Source organism: Lycium barbarum, chromosome 4 (assembly GCF_019175385.1).
Source record: "Lycium barbarum isolate Lr01 chromosome 4, ASM1917538v2, whole genome shotgun sequence".
NCBI lineage: Eukaryota > Viridiplantae > Streptophyta > Magnoliopsida > Solanales > Solanaceae > Lycium > Lycium barbarum.
The window spans coordinates 22,944,948-22,963,802 of NC_083340.1; the positions used below are offsets into that span (position 1 = coordinate 22,944,948).

The 18,855-nt window shown below is 41.0% G+C and overlaps 1 protein-coding gene across 3 annotated transcripts in view; it reads left to right on the forward strand.

Annotated features, from left to right (window-relative positions):
• The first annotated feature begins 555 nt into the window (after positions 1-555).
• Positions 556-18,855, forward strand: part of LOC132635558 (TATA-binding protein-associated factor BTAF1) — a 44,709-nt gene continuing 26,409 nt past the window's right edge. The window contains exons 1-6 of one of the 3 annotated variants that reach the window (XM_060351989.1): positions 556-747; positions 943-1,136; positions 1,669-1,763; positions 6,519-6,733; positions 6,956-7,010; positions 12,001-12,082. In XM_060351989.1, coding sequence (XP_060207972.1) covers positions 1,085-1,136; positions 1,669-1,763; positions 6,519-6,733; positions 6,956-7,010; positions 12,001-12,082 — 499 coding nt within the window. In that variant the 5' untranslated portion in view covers positions 556-747; positions 943-1,084. Of the gene's footprint in view, positions 748-942; positions 1,137-1,668; positions 1,764-6,518; positions 6,734-6,955; positions 7,011-12,000; positions 12,083-18,855 lie in introns of those variants that run through there. The other 2 variants (XM_060351990.1, XM_060351991.1) reach the window with 2 other exon arrangements.

An 18,855-nucleotide genomic window follows, 5' to 3' on the forward strand; every position in this document is an offset into this window, starting at 1 on the left:
CCGACACTCCATTACTACGGTGAGGTAAATGTCATACTCATGCTCTGAAAATGCGGGGTATAACACTTTGCCTTGTCCGGCATAAGTTCTGTAGGAATTAAATTGTCCAACATAATTTGTGCAGTAACTAATTCGCTCGGCACAACACAACTTATGCCGGTAAATTTAATTCCTGCAGAAATTATGCCGGATAAGACAAAGTTTCTATAAACTTATGCCTTGCAAAATTAGTTCATAGATAAGGGTAAGTGTCAGAGGTATTTTCGAGTACCTTTTTATTACAGAAAGTGACGAAAGACAAAAATTAAAGACTAACGATCTGAGGGACAAAAATTAAAGACCACCCCAGGACAGGATTCGTGCGAATGTCTTCAGAATCTACCATAAGTAATGGGCCGGAAAACGCACAAGATACCAAAAAGTTGAAGCATATCATTATTCGGGCTTAGCCACTCAAGCCCACTGGGCCGAAACCAAATACACCTAAGCAGGCAACCACGCCATAAGCGGATCTTGAAATTCGGAAATGTTGGTAGATTCATCAATACGGGTCGGGTCAAAACATCAGAATCGCAGAAAATTTCTTAATTTTTTTTTTCTTCTTTGTATATAAAAGGATGCCTTTGCCTTTGCCTTCCTTTCCTCTTGTTATCATAAATCGAAACCCTCGTTTCTTCTCACTTCACCACCACAAACCTAACCCACAATAAGTTAAGGTAGACCTCATTGTAGAAGATCTTTTCCCAGGTACGCTCCTCATATGTATCTACATTTCTATATGTATCAGTAGTATTCTTCAATTCATTATAATTTGTCGGCTTTACTTCTGTTAATTAAATCTCGTAATTTAATTTTGCATGTTAATCTTACGGATGTTTGTGGAAAATTGAGTTATTTTATTGTTGTTGAAACGTGAATTAATGATGATTAAACTGATTGTAGGTAAGTATGATTGTTGCATGAGTGACACATGCAAGTGAACCTGATAATTGACTGGGAATGATATGTGATGATGGTGGCTGATTTTTGTTGTCTTATCGGAATTGTGAACTGACGTGGACGAGTAGGGTATACGAAGGGCAAAATGGCTCAGCAGCAATCGTCGCGGCTTAATCGCCTGCTTACTTTATTAGACAGTATCCTTTGCATTTTGTTGCCATGCTTTACTATATATTACATCTGTTTCGATTTATGTGGCTTGATTGGGAGTACGAGGGTAAAACTAACTAATGTTTGGTGTGAATTCAGACATAGAATCTTCAATTTTTTTTTTGACATAAATTTTACGTATTTAGGAACTACATAAAAAAATACTGTAGGTCACTTAGTTAACAATTCAAAATATTTAAAAAGTATGTGAAAAATTATGGTTAAAAGAAAATATCTTTTGACTGTTCAAATAGTAAATAAGACAAATAAATTGAGACGGAGGGAGTACACAGGCTTTGACCTCTTAATAGGAAAAAGGGCGAATTAGGCTTTTTGTTTGCTGGCTTATACGACTATACTTTTACTTGTATGCATATTTTGTGCCTCTAAGGAATCTTCTCTTCCAATACAGTAAAAACTTGCTACTGAACGAGCCGTTGCAACACATCCTTTCTGCTTGTAGTTTTGTATTCTTTTAGTCTTGTTGGTGAGTTGATGTTAACTTTAACCAAAATTAAGCTGGCTCGACTCAGGCAACAAGATTGTCGGCAGCTAGGCAGATTGGTGAAATAGCCAAATCACATCCTCAGGACCTGAACTCTTTGTTGAGTAAGGTATGTCTTTATGTGCAGTTTTCCTCTAATTATATCAAAATTTGCGTTTCCTATCTCTGTGTTGCGGCAATACACTGGTTATGTGTATTGGAGTCAGAAGCAATAATTTATCTATTCGAAGATAGAAGTCTTTTGGTTAAAAATCCTTATTTTCCCGAGTTCATGTGCAGTAAATCTATGAAGTTTTTACGTTCTAATTATTTTCTACAGTTTAGCAGTATTCCATAGTTTTAGATAGTGAGGGCACTTATATCAACAATATATTTATTTCTGAAGGAAGCAACTCTACAGGACATTACATAGTGATAGGTGTGGTTAATAAATGTGTACTTTGCAGGTCAAATTTTAGCTTGCTTTTCCAAAAGTTACCTTTTTAATGGACAGATGGGCATAAACCCCCACTTAAAAGACAGAAAAGTGCCTTTGTAGTAGTTCATGTTGCATAGCCATTAGGTGATGTTAGATAGAAGGTTTCACATTTGATTGAGTTCTTGTAACGGCTAGACACACTTAAGATTCAGAAGGAACCTTCAGGACTAGGAGATGAAAGAGTTTCACAATTTGATTGAGTTCTGTATCGGCTAGACACACCTACCTAACAATTTGGCGAATGTATGGAGCTGGCAAGGGAGTGGAGATGGGTTATTCAGGGTTAGCTGCTTTTATAAGAAGTTAGTGAGAGAGGACTGTACTTTCCCCGATGATTTTATATGGATCCTTAGAGCACCGAGGAAGGTGAGTTTCTTTGTATGGTTGGCAGCTAGGGGTGTGATCTTAACAGTGGAAAATTTGGGAAAGAGGAGGATCAACTATGTCAGTTGGTGCTTTATGTGTAAGAGTGCAGGCGGGAGTGTTGATCATTTTCTTTTGCACTGTAAGGTGGCCAATCGATAATAGAGGGCGGCCATCAATTTGTTATGGATGCAATGGGTGATGCCGGGCACAGTGAAGGAGGCGTTGCAAAGTTAGACTCATAGGAAGGGAAAGAGAAGACTAAGAGCATGTATCGTCCCCCCCGCCCCCCCACCCCTCCACCCCCACAAAACCCTCCGGCAATCATGTGGGTCATTTGGAAGAGAGAAATAGGAGGGCATTTGTTGGGGTAGAGCAAGATTTTGTAAATTGCATAGTAGTGTGTTGTCTCTAGTTACTTTTTGGTGTACTTATGAGGTCCCTGTTTGTATAGAGGATTGAATCTCTTTTGTTGAGAATCATATTTTGATGTAGGTTCTCTTCTTTTGCTATACGGCTTGTACACGGGGCCGTTTGTTAAACAACAAAAACAACATACTCAGTGTAATCCCACAAATTGAGGGTCTGGGGATGGTAGAGTGTACGCAGACCTTACCTCTACCATGGAGGTAGAGAGGCTGTTTTCGAAAGACTCTCGGCTCAAAGAAAAAGCAACCACATCAGTCCTGTAAAAAAAGCAACAGTAATAACGAATCGTGGAAAAATACTAAATAAAGCATGACAAACAGTCTGGAAAAGAAAATAACCTAACTAACACAAAATCATATTTCAATCGAGGTACAAAACACAACAGATAATAGCAAGAATCAGAGGACAAGGGAGCCTCGAGACTTCCTTATAGAAGGAATAGACTTTACAAAACTACAAGAGTAATAAGAAGCGTGACACGCACAACTACGTACTAGCGTAGTACCCTGATCTGCGTCCTCCACAACTTCCTATCTGAGGTCATGTCCTCGGTGAGTTGAAACTGCGCCGTATCCCGTCTAATTACTTCTCCCCAATACTTCTTCAGCCTACTTCTACCCCTCCTGAAACCATTCATAGCCAACCTCTCACACCTCTAAACTAGGGCATCCCAGCGTCTCCTTTGGACATGCTCGAATCATTTCAACCTCGCTTCCTTCATCTTGTTCTCCACCGAGGCCCACCTCATTTTGTCCCGAATATCTTCGCTCTAATCCTATCTCTCCTCGTGTGCACACACATCCACCGTAACATTCTCATTTCCGCCACCTTTTTCTTCTGAACGTGGGAGTTCTTTACCGACCAACACTCCGCCCCATACAACATAGTAGGTCTAACTGCCACTCTGTAGAAATTGCCTTTAAGTTTTGGTGCCACCTTCTTATCACACAAGACTTCGGATGCAAGCCTCCCTTTCATCCACCCTGCACCAATACGATGTGTGACATCTTCATCAATCTCCCCGTTTTCTTAAATAATAGACCTGAGATACTTGAAATTTTCTCTCTTCTGAATGACCTGGGTATCAAGTCTCACGTCCACGCCATCCTCATGCGCTACTCCACTGAACCCGCACTCTAAGTATTTTGTCTTGGTCCTGCTCAACCTGAACCCTTTAGATTCCAGGGTGTATCTCCAAACCTCCAACTTAGCGTTAACTCCACCGCGAGTCTCATCAATCAAAACAATGTCATCTGCAAATAACATACACCAAGGCACCTCACCTTGAATATGCCGCGTCAAAATGTGCATCACCTCCATTTGTTAATAAAATTATTACCTTTTAAAAAAATAAAAAACGCTTGGTCGTTAAGGCCTTTAGGGTAGCCAGAGAAATAGGTGACGATTCATATAACTAAAAAGCATAGAAGAAATATTGAGCTGTGTACTGCGGCCTAGTGAGTTAGTAGCTAAGAGAGAAGAGACGATATTAGAATTTCATCTAGAATGCTCTAGGTATTACCTTCATTGTGAGGTTGCACAAGTTCTACAGAAGCAACCCAAATAGAATAGATGATTCTAGTGTCGTAACTGTATCAATCTAGAAAATTGCAAGAGTGACTTTGGACTTAAAGAGCTTTGCTACACCTGTTAGGGAAATTGTTTTAGAACACATAAATTGCCCTTTTTTTCTTACCCACAACAGTTATAACCTAAAAATAAATTAGGGAACATTAAGAAAGTACCTAGATAAAATTGTCCTCGTAATTAATGTTGAAAACGTATTTTGTTTTTGATTTGTAAGCTCGCATACAAATGGAAGCCCGCATCTGGGGTGTTGTGCGATAAGAAGGTGCCCCCTATACTAAAGGGAAAGTTCTACAAACCGGTGGTTAGACCGATTATGTTGTATGGAACGGAATGCTGGCCAGTTAAGAAAGCTCATGTCCAGAAGATGAAGGTAGCAGAGATGCGGATGCTGAGATGGATGTGCGGGCATACCAGGAGAGATCGGATTCGGAATGAAGTGATTCAGGACAAGGTGGGAATGGCCTCTGTGGTGGATAAGATGCGGAAAGGGAGGTTGAGATGGTTCGGCCATGTGCTTCGCTGCGTTGATGCGCCAGTGAGGAGGTGTGAGAGGATTGCAGTGGTGGGCCTGAAGAGAGGGAGGGTAAGGCCAAAGAAGGCCTGGGGAGAGGTGATTCGGCAGGATATGGTGCTACTTCAGCTTACCGAGGACATGACCGGTGATAGGAGGGGGTGGAAGTCGAGTATCAGGGTAGAGGGCTAGTGGGGGGCCGCGAGGTTTTCTTTCCCGTATTAGGAGTATTATTATCCTGCTTCTATGTGGTCGGTCTTGTCTATCTTTGCTGTTTTATCATGACTTCCTTGCTCTTGTTATTTCTCATTTTCTCATTGCTTTGATTTGCTTGTCCGTATCTGACTCTTTTCGCTTGTTTTCCCTAATTTTCTTTTGAGCCGAGGGCCTTTCGGAAACAGCCTCCCTACCTTCCAAGGTGGGGGTAAGGTCTGCGTACACGTTACCCTCTCCAGACCTCACATTGTGGGATTCAACTGGGTATGTTGTTGTTGTTGTATTTGTATACAATGCTGAAAATGGTAAATTATAGCGAATTGAACATGACTTGAAAGCAATAATCAAACTGAAAATAAAACACAAGACTAAACCTAAAACCATTAGTAGATGCTTTAATGGCGGGGTCATGTAATACAAAATGATTTTCTCTTCTTTTTTCCTCTTGCCTCCCTCATCAAATGCTGTTTGGCTTTAGCTTACTGCTCAGTTTTTTCAAAAGGGTGACAGCACAGTAGGAACAACTGATCAGCTTCTAGTGGAATAAAATTTAGAAATATCTAAGAAGAAATTTTCCAAGAAAATAGTGGAGGGCGAGATGGTTATTGCTTAACAGTGGGTGTGGGTCGTTAGGTTGCTATTCCTAAGTAGAACAGCAGTAAAAACAAAAATTTTGCAACAATAGAATAGGAGGAAGAAGAATGAGAGAGAAGAGTGTAGTGGAGAAGAGAAGAGTAGACAAAACGAAAAATAGAATATTAAGAGGAGAGGGAGAGAGGGAAAAAAAGATTGTAAGAGAGGAGGAATCACCGCATTGGCAACCGATCCACTACACGATCAACTCACAACATTTTAATTCCTTTATAAACGACCTTATACGGCTAGGTCCACTGACGTTTGTGCCACACAATACTTCAAGGCCAAGGAAAAAAGACTTGGAGACAAAAAATCGCATCTTGGGGCCAAAACTGGCTTCTACTTTGTAACTAGAGCCACTCATCAATTAGGGATTTTGATAAAAGACGACTTTAGTGCATCTTATTTGTTTGTCAAGTGTCTTCTGCCCGATGTTTGGCCTGTAATTACTAGCTATCCATTGCAAAACTTTCCATTTGTCTGGATGGTGAACTGTTGTTTATTGGTTCAGATTGGTCATGTTCTTTCTCTTGTCTTCTTAGATTAATCTATTTGTTAAGTAAAAAATTGCTCTTGATATTGGATGGAAGATTGTTCTTCTATAACATTGAGTGGCCACCGTAATTCCCTTCTGATTGTAGGTTTCACAATATCTTAGGAGTAAAAAGTGGGACACCAGAGTTGCTGCTGCTCATGCCGTTGGATCAATTGCTGAGAATGTTAAACATACAACTCTGGCTGAACACTGTTCATCTGTAGAGGGGAAAATGTCTGAAGCAGGAATCTCAGGCAATGTTGAAGAATTGGTAGCTTGGCCTAAATGTTATCCTAAAATAGGAGGGACCTCATTTAGAAGGTTGCACATTCTGTATTCATCTTTCTTAATACAATATCATATACTGTGTATTTCTTTCTTTAGAAGCTATTTTGCTGCTTAGACGTCATATTCAATTGCTCTTTTTGTGTAGTTTAGTGGTATTCTTGTATTGTTAGTACACTTGATCTTAGCCAATTGGCTGAGAAAGGTATGGTATTCTTGCATTGCTAGATCACTGAGTTTTGTATATTATGCCTGCAGTTTTGAATTGAACAAAGTGCTAGAGTTTGGGGCTCTATTGGCATCTGCAGGACAGGTACTTTATTTTTCCTTTTGACCTTGTAAACCTCTCATGCTTCCTCAGTGTGAATGCATTAGAAAAAGCTGTTTTGATAAAGTGTTGTTTATAGTTCTTTGAGATTTTTTTGGATTCTATGGCTGTATTCTTGGAGTTTGTCGATGCAACATTAAAAAAGCAGGTGTTTTCTCGATTTATTTTGGTTGTCTTATGATGAATGCTTGAAGCTTGTAGCACCCTACCTAATTCTATGAAAAATTGCATCCGTGCTACATATTATTAAACTCGGTAACGAGGACAAAATGAAGATACAAAAGTTAGGTTTAAAGTTTAACCTTGATTCGATTGAAAGCTTATTTATGCAATTACTAGATTGCAGATGATATTGTACCACCTCATCTTAGGGGTGCATCTTAATGAATTTATAAAAGTTCTTTCAAGTTCAGCGCAAATCTTGTATCTTATTGACTGGTCCTGGGATGCATACCTTATCTAAATATAAGGTTCTAGTGAGTTCTTTATGCTTGCATTTTAGTAAAGCAGTGTGTTTACAAAGTTCAAAACACAATAAAGTGACAAGGTCCACGGGCTTGAAATGAAAAAGTAGAAGTAAAGCGCATGCTTCTTTAAAGTGAAGTGCACAATTTACGAAAAATTAAAAGTACTATACATGTATAAAATTAGTACTATTATGATCAAATTTCAATGAAGATAACTAATTTTGACATCTAATACGCGATAATGCAGATATATTCCAGCTCAAAAAAATAATAATGCAGATATTAATCCAACTTCTCGAAGCGAGATTCAAAGAATCAAATCATTTCTCGTTGGCATCACTTTGTGCGTCACTTTTTTTAAATAGCCGAGATCTCTCTGAGGTCTTTGGCGTATGTTTCGAAATCCGGTGGATAATGAACCTGTTCCTCTACCTTTCTCGTCTTAGATACCGGATTTCAGGGGTTCCAACTCGGAGACCAAGGCCCTGGGAGCCTTTGTGCGTGATTGTTTGCAACACAATTATGTGAAGCGCATGGATTCACACATGAAGCATTAACACCTTGTTTCGCAAAGCGATTGCTTTTAATAATTTTGATGCAAATATATGCGGGAAAAAAGGGACATGTTTGCTGTATTCGTACAATTGATTCGTTTGTGTCTATAAAATGCTAATTGCTTATTGAATGACGAGCTTTGTTGTCACTTGCAAGCCCACACATGCATCATAGGAATGTTAATCTGCCTAGATTAGCCATTAGTCTGAGGATATAAGGTTGTGCTAAGACTCGCTTTACCACTCAAAACCTTTTGTGGAGTGGATATTTGGGCAGAATCCATTTTGTCATACCCGCTCCTTTAGCCATATCAATGCTGGTGTAACCAGTTATCCTTTCTTCCTAGATGCTTCTCATAGCTACCATGAGGATCCTTTTAAGACGCCAAATTCACAAGAGTATTCGTCAAGCAAAAGTCTGACAAACGCAAAGTAATGCAACGGGGAAGTCCTTTCCAAACAATTGGCATCTATGTATGGATGGGAGTATCTCACAGTTCATCGAGGGTTTTTGTGACTTCAGGAAAGTCAAATTGGTAGATTACTATATGTTTGATAAGTCAGATTGGTATATTCCATTAGCATTTCACTTTGCTAGAAAGTTCCGTGTTTTTCTGGCAGCCTTCTATTTCCAAGCAACCTAAGAGGTTTTGACTTATAGAATTGTTCTATACATGGTGAAAAGGTAAGCCGACCCCAAGAGTTTGAGCAAAATGCTAGAGTATCTCTGAATAAAACTTTGTCCAAACTTTTGGTTTTGGAGAGAGTAGTTTAATGGGCAATCCTAGTGTGTATGGAAGCAATACTATTGTTGACCGACAGAAGGTGGTTGGCAATAAAATTCATGTTTAGGACCTTATTTTCCTTATAACTTTTGGTGTTGCTTTTGTTGACATCTTTTCCTCCTCTATGTCCTTTATTTTTTAATAAATTTCTGCTGTCAAAATTGATTTTTTATGTCAGAGTGAAATGCAATGTCTTTCTAAAACAATAAAAGGAAAAAAAAAAAGAATAATAAAGTGATAAGAGTGGCAAGATATTTGAGCATTTTGGGCACATAAAGTTCTCCTATGAAATGCTTATTGAACTTTGAGCGGTTTCTTTTCGGAGATCTTTAATTACCATGGGCGACCTTATTTCCTTTTGAAAGTGGTAACTGTATTCTATGTCATATGAGCAAAACAGTACGTAGGTTGTACTGATACCATATTTACAGAAGTACTCCAAGACTACTGTTTTATGCCTATATTGAATCTAAAACATCAATGATAGTAGCAGTATCATCTAAGTAGACCTGATTACACCAAAAACAAAGCAGTAAAATACAATTCAGCTTGACCTGCTGCACACCATTCTCTATGCTATCAAAATACCTAGAGTTTCTCTCCTTCCAGATTGTCCACCATATGCTGGCTGGGACAATTCTCCATCTGATTCTGTTCTCGGCCTGCAAGTCTGTTTCCTCCCAACTCTTTAAAGCCTCCGAGACCTTTCCAGGCATGGTGCAAGATATACCTTTAAGACTTAAGAATATTCTCGAGAGCTGTTGTGTAAACTTGCAGTGAAGGAACAGATACTGTTTCTCCACAAAGGAAGCATCTAGAACACAATGGTATCCCCCTTTTCATCAGATTATCCTGTGTCAAAATTGCTTCTTTGGCTAAGAGCCACACAAAACATGAAACTTTGTGTGGAATTTTAGTTCTCCAAATGTGTGGGTGACCTTATTTGCTTGAATGGAGGAGGACTAAATTGTGCTAAGAAGTAATAAAGTTCTTTCATTCATTATTCAAAAATTAAATAAAATAAAATAAAAATAAAATAAAGTTCTTTCATTCTACATGAGGTGGCACAAATTTGTACTTATAAATAAAATGGTTAGTGCATATTACCTCCTTTCAGTTTTAGTGACTTGATAAGGAAATAGGTTAATCATCTCATATTTATAAAATGCCCTTTCACCATTTTGTCACGCTTAATCTCACTAGTTCCTTTATGTTATTTGAAAAAATGGAAAATTGCACATTTTACTATACTAGAAATGGAAAATAATTAACCTTCTATATTGGTCAGCATTGAAAATCTTCACTTAACATTCAACCTTAACCTTATGCATATTTCTTGACTTACCAAAAAATAAATTAGTTCAAACTTTTACATGTTTGCTCAAGTTTGATTGCTCCGTAATACTCCGAGAAACAAAAATATGGAAATATATAGTGTTCTTATCTAGTTTAAAAAAATTCTATAACCTACACAATGATTTTATAAATATTTCAGAGAATTTCGATATCAATTTTAAGCTTAAATTAAAATTAAAGGCAAATATGGCCCAATAGGTGGAAGGAGGATGATTTTAAACCATTTCCAATACTTTAGGGGCATTTTTGAATTTTGACTCTTTTCCGTCCTAAATATGCGAATTTTGTTTAAATTTTCTTTAAGTTCGATATCCAAAGTCACATTGTGAATGATGTGTGTTGATCTTTGTACTTAAATGCTTTTTTTTTTCCTTTAAAACAAAGGGAGTATATCTTGACATGCAAATATGAAAGTCTTCCGATATTTTGGAAGAAAGACTAATGGTGTTTTTTGAGAAAGAAGAAGACTAGAATGGTGTTAAGCAGCACAAGTCAATGTTGAGGAATGACCTATGTTGCTCGGACTCTTCAAAAGTGTCAACGGGTGCGTGTCGGATTCTCCAAAAGTAGTGTATTTTTGGAGAATCCGACACGGTGCGGCATTGAAAGTGAAGAGTCCACACAACTTAGGGAATGACGAGTGGTGTTTTAATTGAGAAAGAAGAAAGACTAGAATGGTGTTAAGCACAAGTTAACATTGAAGATTAAGTTGGTGGAGTTTTTAGGCAGCTAAGGGATGGTTAGCCTATTCCTAAGCTAACGGGGTTAAGCACAACTTAGGAGTGTCAGTGTTGGGGTAAATCACTAAAATTTTTAGAGCGTAGGGGGTAGCTAATCCATTTCCTTATTGCATAGAACGTTTCAATTCACTAAAATCAAAGGGGTGCAGAAGAGGTACAGGTTTCTTATATCTTGGAATTGAGTTCAGGAGCCTACTTAATGACAGGGTTTCTACTTTGACATGACAGGAAATGTCTCCTTTACTGAGAAATCATTGAGAGTGAGCCTAATTGTTGTTTCTTTGCTCATATTTTCTTTCCTTTTTTAAGTATCCTTGTAAACTGGCTAGTTAATTCCCCTTTTGTTAATAATATTCTTACTTCAAAAAAAAAAAAAAAGAAGGTATCCTTCTAATTTGAATTTCATGGTAGTTTTGTTCCTGAACCAGAATTATTACTTGAACTTGATAATCCAGTGGGAGGAATTTAGCTGACTTAAAAGATGAGGAAGAACTGCAAGCTTTATAAGTTAATCTTTTGCAGTAGCGTTGTCTCTGAAAATGGTGTTTCAGCTCTGGAAAAATCTCATCAAATTGTAGAATCTTAGTTGGTATCCTGTTATCTTCTCTTCACTATAACAATCATTGAGGCCCAATTCTGCTTAGGAAAATCTTATCAAAGAGTGATTCTTAGTTGGTATCCTTATATATTCTCTTCATTGCATCGATCCGTTAAGGACTAGGTTTGTAGATGGGAGAAGTGTTAGGTAAAAGGTGGTGCTGCCCGTTCTGTCTTGTCTTTGGAGCAGTAATTGATTGAATTACCTGTAGCGTTAAATTACGGGAGGATAAGGAGACAGTTGATCCTCCATTTATCTTGGAGGTAGAATGATCCAACATAATATTTGTATTTCGCTGAAGACAAATGCACAAATTTACAGCCAATGTCCTGAATTCCAGAATGTGTGCCCTGTTTTCCTTGATTTAGTGATTTCTTTTTTCCTTTTCTTTCTTTTTTTGAATTTTGTTCTTTTGTCTGATTTTGGAATTAATATGCAAGCGCATTACTCAATGCTTTATATTGTCTTGATTCAGGAGTATGATATTCCTACTGACAATAGCAAGAATCCAAGGGAGCGGTTGGCCCGCCAGAAACAAAACCTGCGACGTCGTTTGGGTGAGTTCATATCAATTGCTGGCTAGCTGACCTATTTTGTTGAAATAGCTAATGATTTTTATGCCTTCTAATCCATTTTATAACTAAATCAGTAAGATTTCTGATTGAAGTGCTGCTTGTGTGTTAGTGGTATTGAAACTACTAAAATTGGTTGACTGTATAAACAGGCCAGAAAACTTTGCAGGGTGGGTAGGGGAGTGTTGTCAAATGATACAAAGCTGTGTTCATAGACAGGCTTTAATTAGATCTGCGATTAAACTAACTTTTCTTGGCTTGTTTTACCTTATCATTGTCCTGCTTTTGTTGAGGTTAGCCTACTTAGGAGAAGGTGAATGCATGCCATGGTTTGATTGGAGAAGATTCAGAAGAGACATTTCTAGGATTTGTGATATGAAGGTAACGTTGAGTGCTATAGTCAGTCAGGGAGTATGACAAATTTAATGAGTAGATTTTAGCAATTTTCCGTGGATAAGTAGGTCTGGAACTTTGGCAGACTGATCTGGGTGCTTTCTCACAGTGGATCAGAAACAGATTAGCTTGTCGTAAATATCTTGTATCTGAAAGAGTACAACTAATATCTAGTTCTCCATTCAAGTGAAGTGGTGATTGGTAAATGAAGAAGGGGAAGGCTGTTCCACAACGATCATGGACTGGGATTTTGTATTTGAAATTGAGGCCAATAAAAGAGGAGTTTCTTGTAAGATATTTCAAGAGAGGGTATTCTGCTCTAATAATAGGTTCAGCTCTGTTACAATGTTGAAGTATTGTGCAAATCAACAAAAAATCCAATCTCTTTGATAATATATGTAGTCTTGTGACTTTTGATGGTGTATATATCTGTTATTGCAACCTTCTTTTTTTTTTTTTTTAGTAGTTTTATGCCCCGTAACATTCTAAAACTAGCGGAGACTATTATCTTCTTGAAGGGCTTGAAGAGGTTAATATATATTAAAGAGTAATTGAGCTTCTCTTAGTCAAGCTCCTTTTCTCTCCTGCCACTCATAGTAGGTGAACATCTTCCATGGATAGCAATGATAAAGGTTCTTCAAAGAACAAACTTTTTTCTTGTTTCCTCATTATGTATGGGATATGTTTTTTTTTTTTTTTGGGTGGGGTGGGGGGTGGGGTAGGGGGTGTTTGTAAGAGGATGAGCCTAGATGTATTCCAAAAGATGAATAAGGAGGATGAAGCTTGAAAGCTAGATGAATGAAAGGCCTTCAGGGCTTTTGTGTAGTGGTAAGAGCGATGCTCGCTCATCATGGGTCCGAACCCTGTTGCTGACAAAAGCTTAGTATTTAATTGGAGAAGGTTAGAGAGGTGTACCCATATCTACCGAGTTCGAAACGTGCGCCATTGGCCCTCAGGATTTTTTCCGTTATCAAAGAAAAAGGAAGCTAGATGAATGAAAGAGGTGACATGGTACCATTAAGAAGATAGAGAGAATTGCAATGTACACTAAATATTTCTTTATTTCTAATCAAGATCGATTGTATAGTTTCCTATGTTATGTTTTGGATCTCATTTGTGCAATGTGTTCGGCCACTTTCCTCCCTATGTTAGGGGGTCCCATTGTTGGCATAGTGTTTCTAAGATAAGAGTTCGAGTTTAACTGTGTTTGAGTCAAAGTGGGCAAAAGTAGATTGTAAAAGTAACTGGTTGACAAATAAAAATAAAAGAATACTGAATTTTGTGGAGAATTGGTTTCCCTCTTAGAAAATAAGACACAATTTTGGGATAAACCCAAAATGAGCGTTGGGCAGTTAATAAACCTGAGCATGTTCTTAGACACTACCCAAGGCTTATGTTATTGACATTCTTCAAGATGGCAGCGATGCTAGAAAGTAATCATTTTCATTGTTTGCCTCCTTTCTATTGCTTCAACTTTTGTCTTCAAAACTCTCTTGTTTCACTTAGTATCTTAACCCTAATGCTGGTTTCCGCTTCAACTGTTGCGTATCTAGAATCACCTCGTGCTGTATTACGTTCTTTTCTTTGGGGGTGGGGGTGGGAAGGAGTAAATTTGAAATCTCTTAGGCAGGTATTCCTTACCTTTATCCTTGAACTTCCATGCAAGTTGGAGAAGAAACATATGGAATTTATGGTGTCATTTATTTCATCCAACCAATCGAATTCCAATATTTAGAACTCATTGCAGTTTTTTGTATTTGTTAATGTGAATACCATGTGAATTTCGTAGAAACCTCAAAAGAAGTATTTCCTATTGGGTGGTCGATGGTAGTTATGATCTGTAGAAAGCAAATTTCAGTATATGGCATGTGATTAGATGTGCAGCTATGGGAGGAAACTGTGCTAGGTATGTGAGGTTATTACGAAGTACTTCATAGATTGAATTTCAGTTACACACCTGACCACCTGCATGTGGGAGAAAGTAGCATAGCTCAGTGAGTTTAATAACTAGTTTCCTTATTTTAAGTTACATACCTAACCACCCATAAGTGTCATGGGTGGCTTTACCGCCATGCCCAATGACCCTTTGGTCGCACCCCATGGCCCCAGTGTCATGGACGACCCCGTGGTCTCGGTCGCACCAAGCGACAAGAACACCAATGCCAATGTCGCCCCATCGTTTGCTCATGACCGAGCCCACCAGCCGGCAGTGCCCAAAGCGCCCATCAGCAAGCAGCGCCCTCAACGCTTGCCTGCAGTCAGCGCCCATGTGCCCATGCCAGGCAGCCCGCGCGCAGTGCCCGACCTTCTGCGCCCCAGCGCGCCCGATGCCAGCACCTGCGCGCGCACGACAGTGCCAGCGCCCTAGCGCCCGCGCACGACAGCCTGCGCCCACGCGCACCCGACCGTGCCCGCACCCCGGTGCGCACGGCAGTGCCACGATCCGAAGATGCTGTAATGGACCTGCTCTAGTTTAGGTCACTTTTGATGTAAATATAGAGTAGTTTACTTCCTGTTCTTGTATTATGATTCTCTAGCTTTTTTATGTCTACTCCTGTAACTTGGGTTATTTTTTTTAAAGCATTATTAGGGGGGATATAGTCGGTGAAATCAAAAAGCATTCAAATCTTCTGCAAAGGTGTTCTCTCCCCCTCGAACACCCCAGCTCTCTTGTAATCAATTCTCTGTTAATACAAGCAAGCATTTTCGTTTTCAATTCTCTCATTGCAATTGTTGACGACATGGTTTTCCTACACGGCACTGACAGTCTAGTCTAGCGTGTAGAGGGGACCTCAGGTAGGCGGATAGTGATCACACGAAAGTCGGATTACTTAGCCTTACGTCGCCCTTCTAAACGTCTCAAGAAGGCGCCGCGTAACAGTTGGTATCAGAGCCAAGTTTTGGATTGGCTAGCAAACGAAGGAAAAAGTTTTGACGGGGTTTGTCACCAGCCATGGTGAGGACTCAAGGGGAACATATTACGGACCTCGAAGCAGCTGTCGAGGGACTGAGACAGCTAAATGATACTGTGCCCGCTCTGAGGGCTAGTATGGTTGAAAGGATGGATGACCTGGACCGTAAGACAACGACGGCTAGCAACGACATCGTGCACATGAGTCGTGATTTTGAGGGAACACGACTGATTGTGGAGGAGTTGCGACAAGGAAGGACTGAGGAGGCAGCTAACATAGCTGCAATGCAACAAACTATTGATCAGTTGATGGGCCAGCTTAATATCTTTCAAGCGGCCCTAAATGGAGTACTCCGAGGAGGAGGAAATCAGGGTGGGGGCGCTGGGAATCATGCGCCTGCGCCCCAGAAAATCAAGATACCGGAGCCAAAGGCCTACCACGGTGCTCGAAATGCCAAGGAAGTTGAAAATTTCATTTTTGACGTTGAACGATACTTTGAGGCCGTGGGGGAGTTGGAGGAACCAAAGAAGGTAGCAACTGCTACCATGTATTTGCAAGGCGATGCTAAGCTTTGGTGGCGGGTAAAGTTTGAAGCCATCAGGGCCGGGGAAGAGAATCTAACGACATGGGAGGAACTAAAGGCGGCTATCCGCTTGCAATTCTTTCCAGAAAATGTCGAGTACAATGCGCGCAGGAAGCTCAGGGAGCTGCGCCAGACCAAGTCAGTTAGGGATTATGTGCGTGAGTATTCCGCACTCATGCTGAGTATTCGGGACATGAGTGAGAAAGACAAGCTTTTCACGTTCATGGAAGGACTGAAGCTTTATGCCCGCGCAGAGCTGCAAAGGCAACGGGTGGACACAGTGACAAGGGCCATGCAAGCTGCTGAGTGCCTTGTCGACTATCAGGTCGAGCTTCGAAAGGACAAGCCACAACAACCTCCTAGGGGAGGGAATATAAGAGGAGGCCAACACAACAACTATAACAACAACAGCAGGGGTGGCCCTAGTAGAAGTGGGGGAGACCGAGGGTCCAACCAATCTAGGACCTCCTCGTCTGGCAGTGTGAGTGTTGCGTCTCCAAATAAAAATTGTGGGAAAACGCCCTATGTTCCAAAGGGCGGATGTTTCGAGTGCGGTGGACCGCACATGAGGGCTGATTGTCCTCAGGTTATAAAGTTGAATGCTGCCCAGCAGAGCCAGGCAGAGGAGGAAATCGAAGAAATAGAGGAAATGGAGGAACCCATGGGTGCCTTCACTCAATTTCTCAATGCCATATGTCAGGAAGAGGGCGAGTCTAGTGCCAGCCTTCGCAAGAAGAAAGATCCTACTCCAGCTGCCACAAAGAAGGCCCCAAAGGAGAAACTCCAACGCTACGTTAGCAAAAGCAAAACTTTGATGTTCGTTGATATGCGAGTGAATGGTAAGCCCGTTAGGGCCATGGTGGACACAGGTGCTACCCACAACTATCTAGCTTCCACTGAGATGGAGTATTTTGGTCTTGTTGTGGAGAAAGGCCGGGGTCGCGTCAAAGCAATCAACTCTCCAGCCATACCAGTTCGGGGAGCGTCAAAGGGAGTGCCGAACAAGTTGAGTTCTCTAGAGGGAAAGATGAATATGTCCATTGTCATCATGGACGACTTCAAGCTGATACTGGGATTGGAATTCATGAGGGAAAATTATGTCATCCCATTTCCATTTGCGGATGCACTGTTGGTGTTTGGAATAAATGGGGCCAAGACTTGCCTCATCCCTGCGCTACCAGGAAAGATGAGGAAAGATGAAGGACGGGAACATCTCAGCATTTCAACTGAACAAGGGGGTCAAGAGACAAGAACACACGTTCTTGGCTACCTTGTGTATTGAGGATATGGAGCGTTCTTCTGGCCCTATGCCTATGGCCGTGAAGAAGCTCCTGAAGGAGTTCGAAGACGTGATGCCACAGGAGCTGCCAAAGCGCTTGCCGCCAAGGAGGAATGCGGATCATGAGATCGAGCTGGTGCCGGGTGCGAAGCCACCTGCTCGTGCACCTTACAGAATGTCACAACCCGAGCTCACCGAGCTTCGGAGGCAATTGACGGAAATGTTGGACGCAGGGATTATAGTGCCATCAAAATCTCCATATGGTTCACCAGTATTGTTCCAAAAGAAGCATGATGGTACCTTAAGGCTCTGTGTTGATTATCGAGCCCTAAACAAGATCACGGTGAAGAACAAGTACCCTATCCCGCTGATGGCGGATCTATTTGACAGGTTGGGTGGTGCAACAGTGTTTACAAAAATTGATCTTAAGACAGGGTATTGGCAAGTGAGGATTGCCGAGGGTGATGAACAGAAAACGACCTGCATGACACGATATGGGTCGTTTGACTTCTTGGTCATGCCATTTGGCTTGACGAATGCTCCTGCCACGTTTTGCACTTTGATGAACCAGGTATTCCGCGAATATATCGACGAATTTGTGGTGGTCTACCTGGATGACATTGTAATCTATAGCAAGACATTGGCGGAACATCTTGGGCACCTGCGGAAGGTGTTGATTCGGCTAAGGGAGCACGAATTATATGTGAAGCTGTCTAAGTGCTCCTTTGCCCAGAAACAGATTGACTTTCTTGGTCACGTCATTGAAGAGGGGCGGATCAAGATGGACCAACAGAAAATTCAGGCGATTGCGGACAGGCCGCCGCCCAAGGATATTCATGGCTTGAGGTCATTCCTTGGTTTGTTTAATTTCTACCGCCGGTTCGTGAAAGGTTACTCGCTCATTGTTGTGCCGTTGACAGAACTTTTGAAGAAGGTCACGCCGTGGGATTGGTCTCCCAGGCGCCAGGAGGCCTTTGATTTGCTGAAGAGGGCTATGTCTAGTAGCCCAGTCCTGGCCCTTCCTGATATGGCCAGGCCTTTTGAAGTACAAACTGATGCCTCAGACTTCGCCTTGGGTGGGGTGTTGTTGCAAGATGGGCACCCGGTTGCTTATGAGAGCCGGAAACTAAAGGATGCAGAGCGTCGCCATACTTCCCATGAGAAAGAGCTATTGGCTGTCGTCCATTGCCTACGCCTTTGGAGGCACTACTTGTTGGGGACCCCGTTCGTTGTGAAGACGGACAACACGGCTGTCAGTCATTTCATGACCCAGCCAAAGCTGAACGGGCGACAGGCCAGATGGCAGGAACTTCTCGCAGAGTTCAACTTTAACTTGGAATACAAAAGCGGGAAGACTAACCAGGTTGCTGATGCGCTGAGTCGAAGGGCTGACTTAGCGTCGGTGTGTTTACTCGCCGCCCTTAGGGGAAGCGAAGTTTCCACACCCATAAAAGATCTGATAAGGGAGTGGCTCCCTAAGGACCCTGCTGCTCAACATTTGATTAGCCTCGCAGAGCAGGGAAACACTCGCCAGTTTTATATGGAAGATGGGTTTCTCAGAGTCAAAGGGAACCGTCTTTATGTGCCTAAG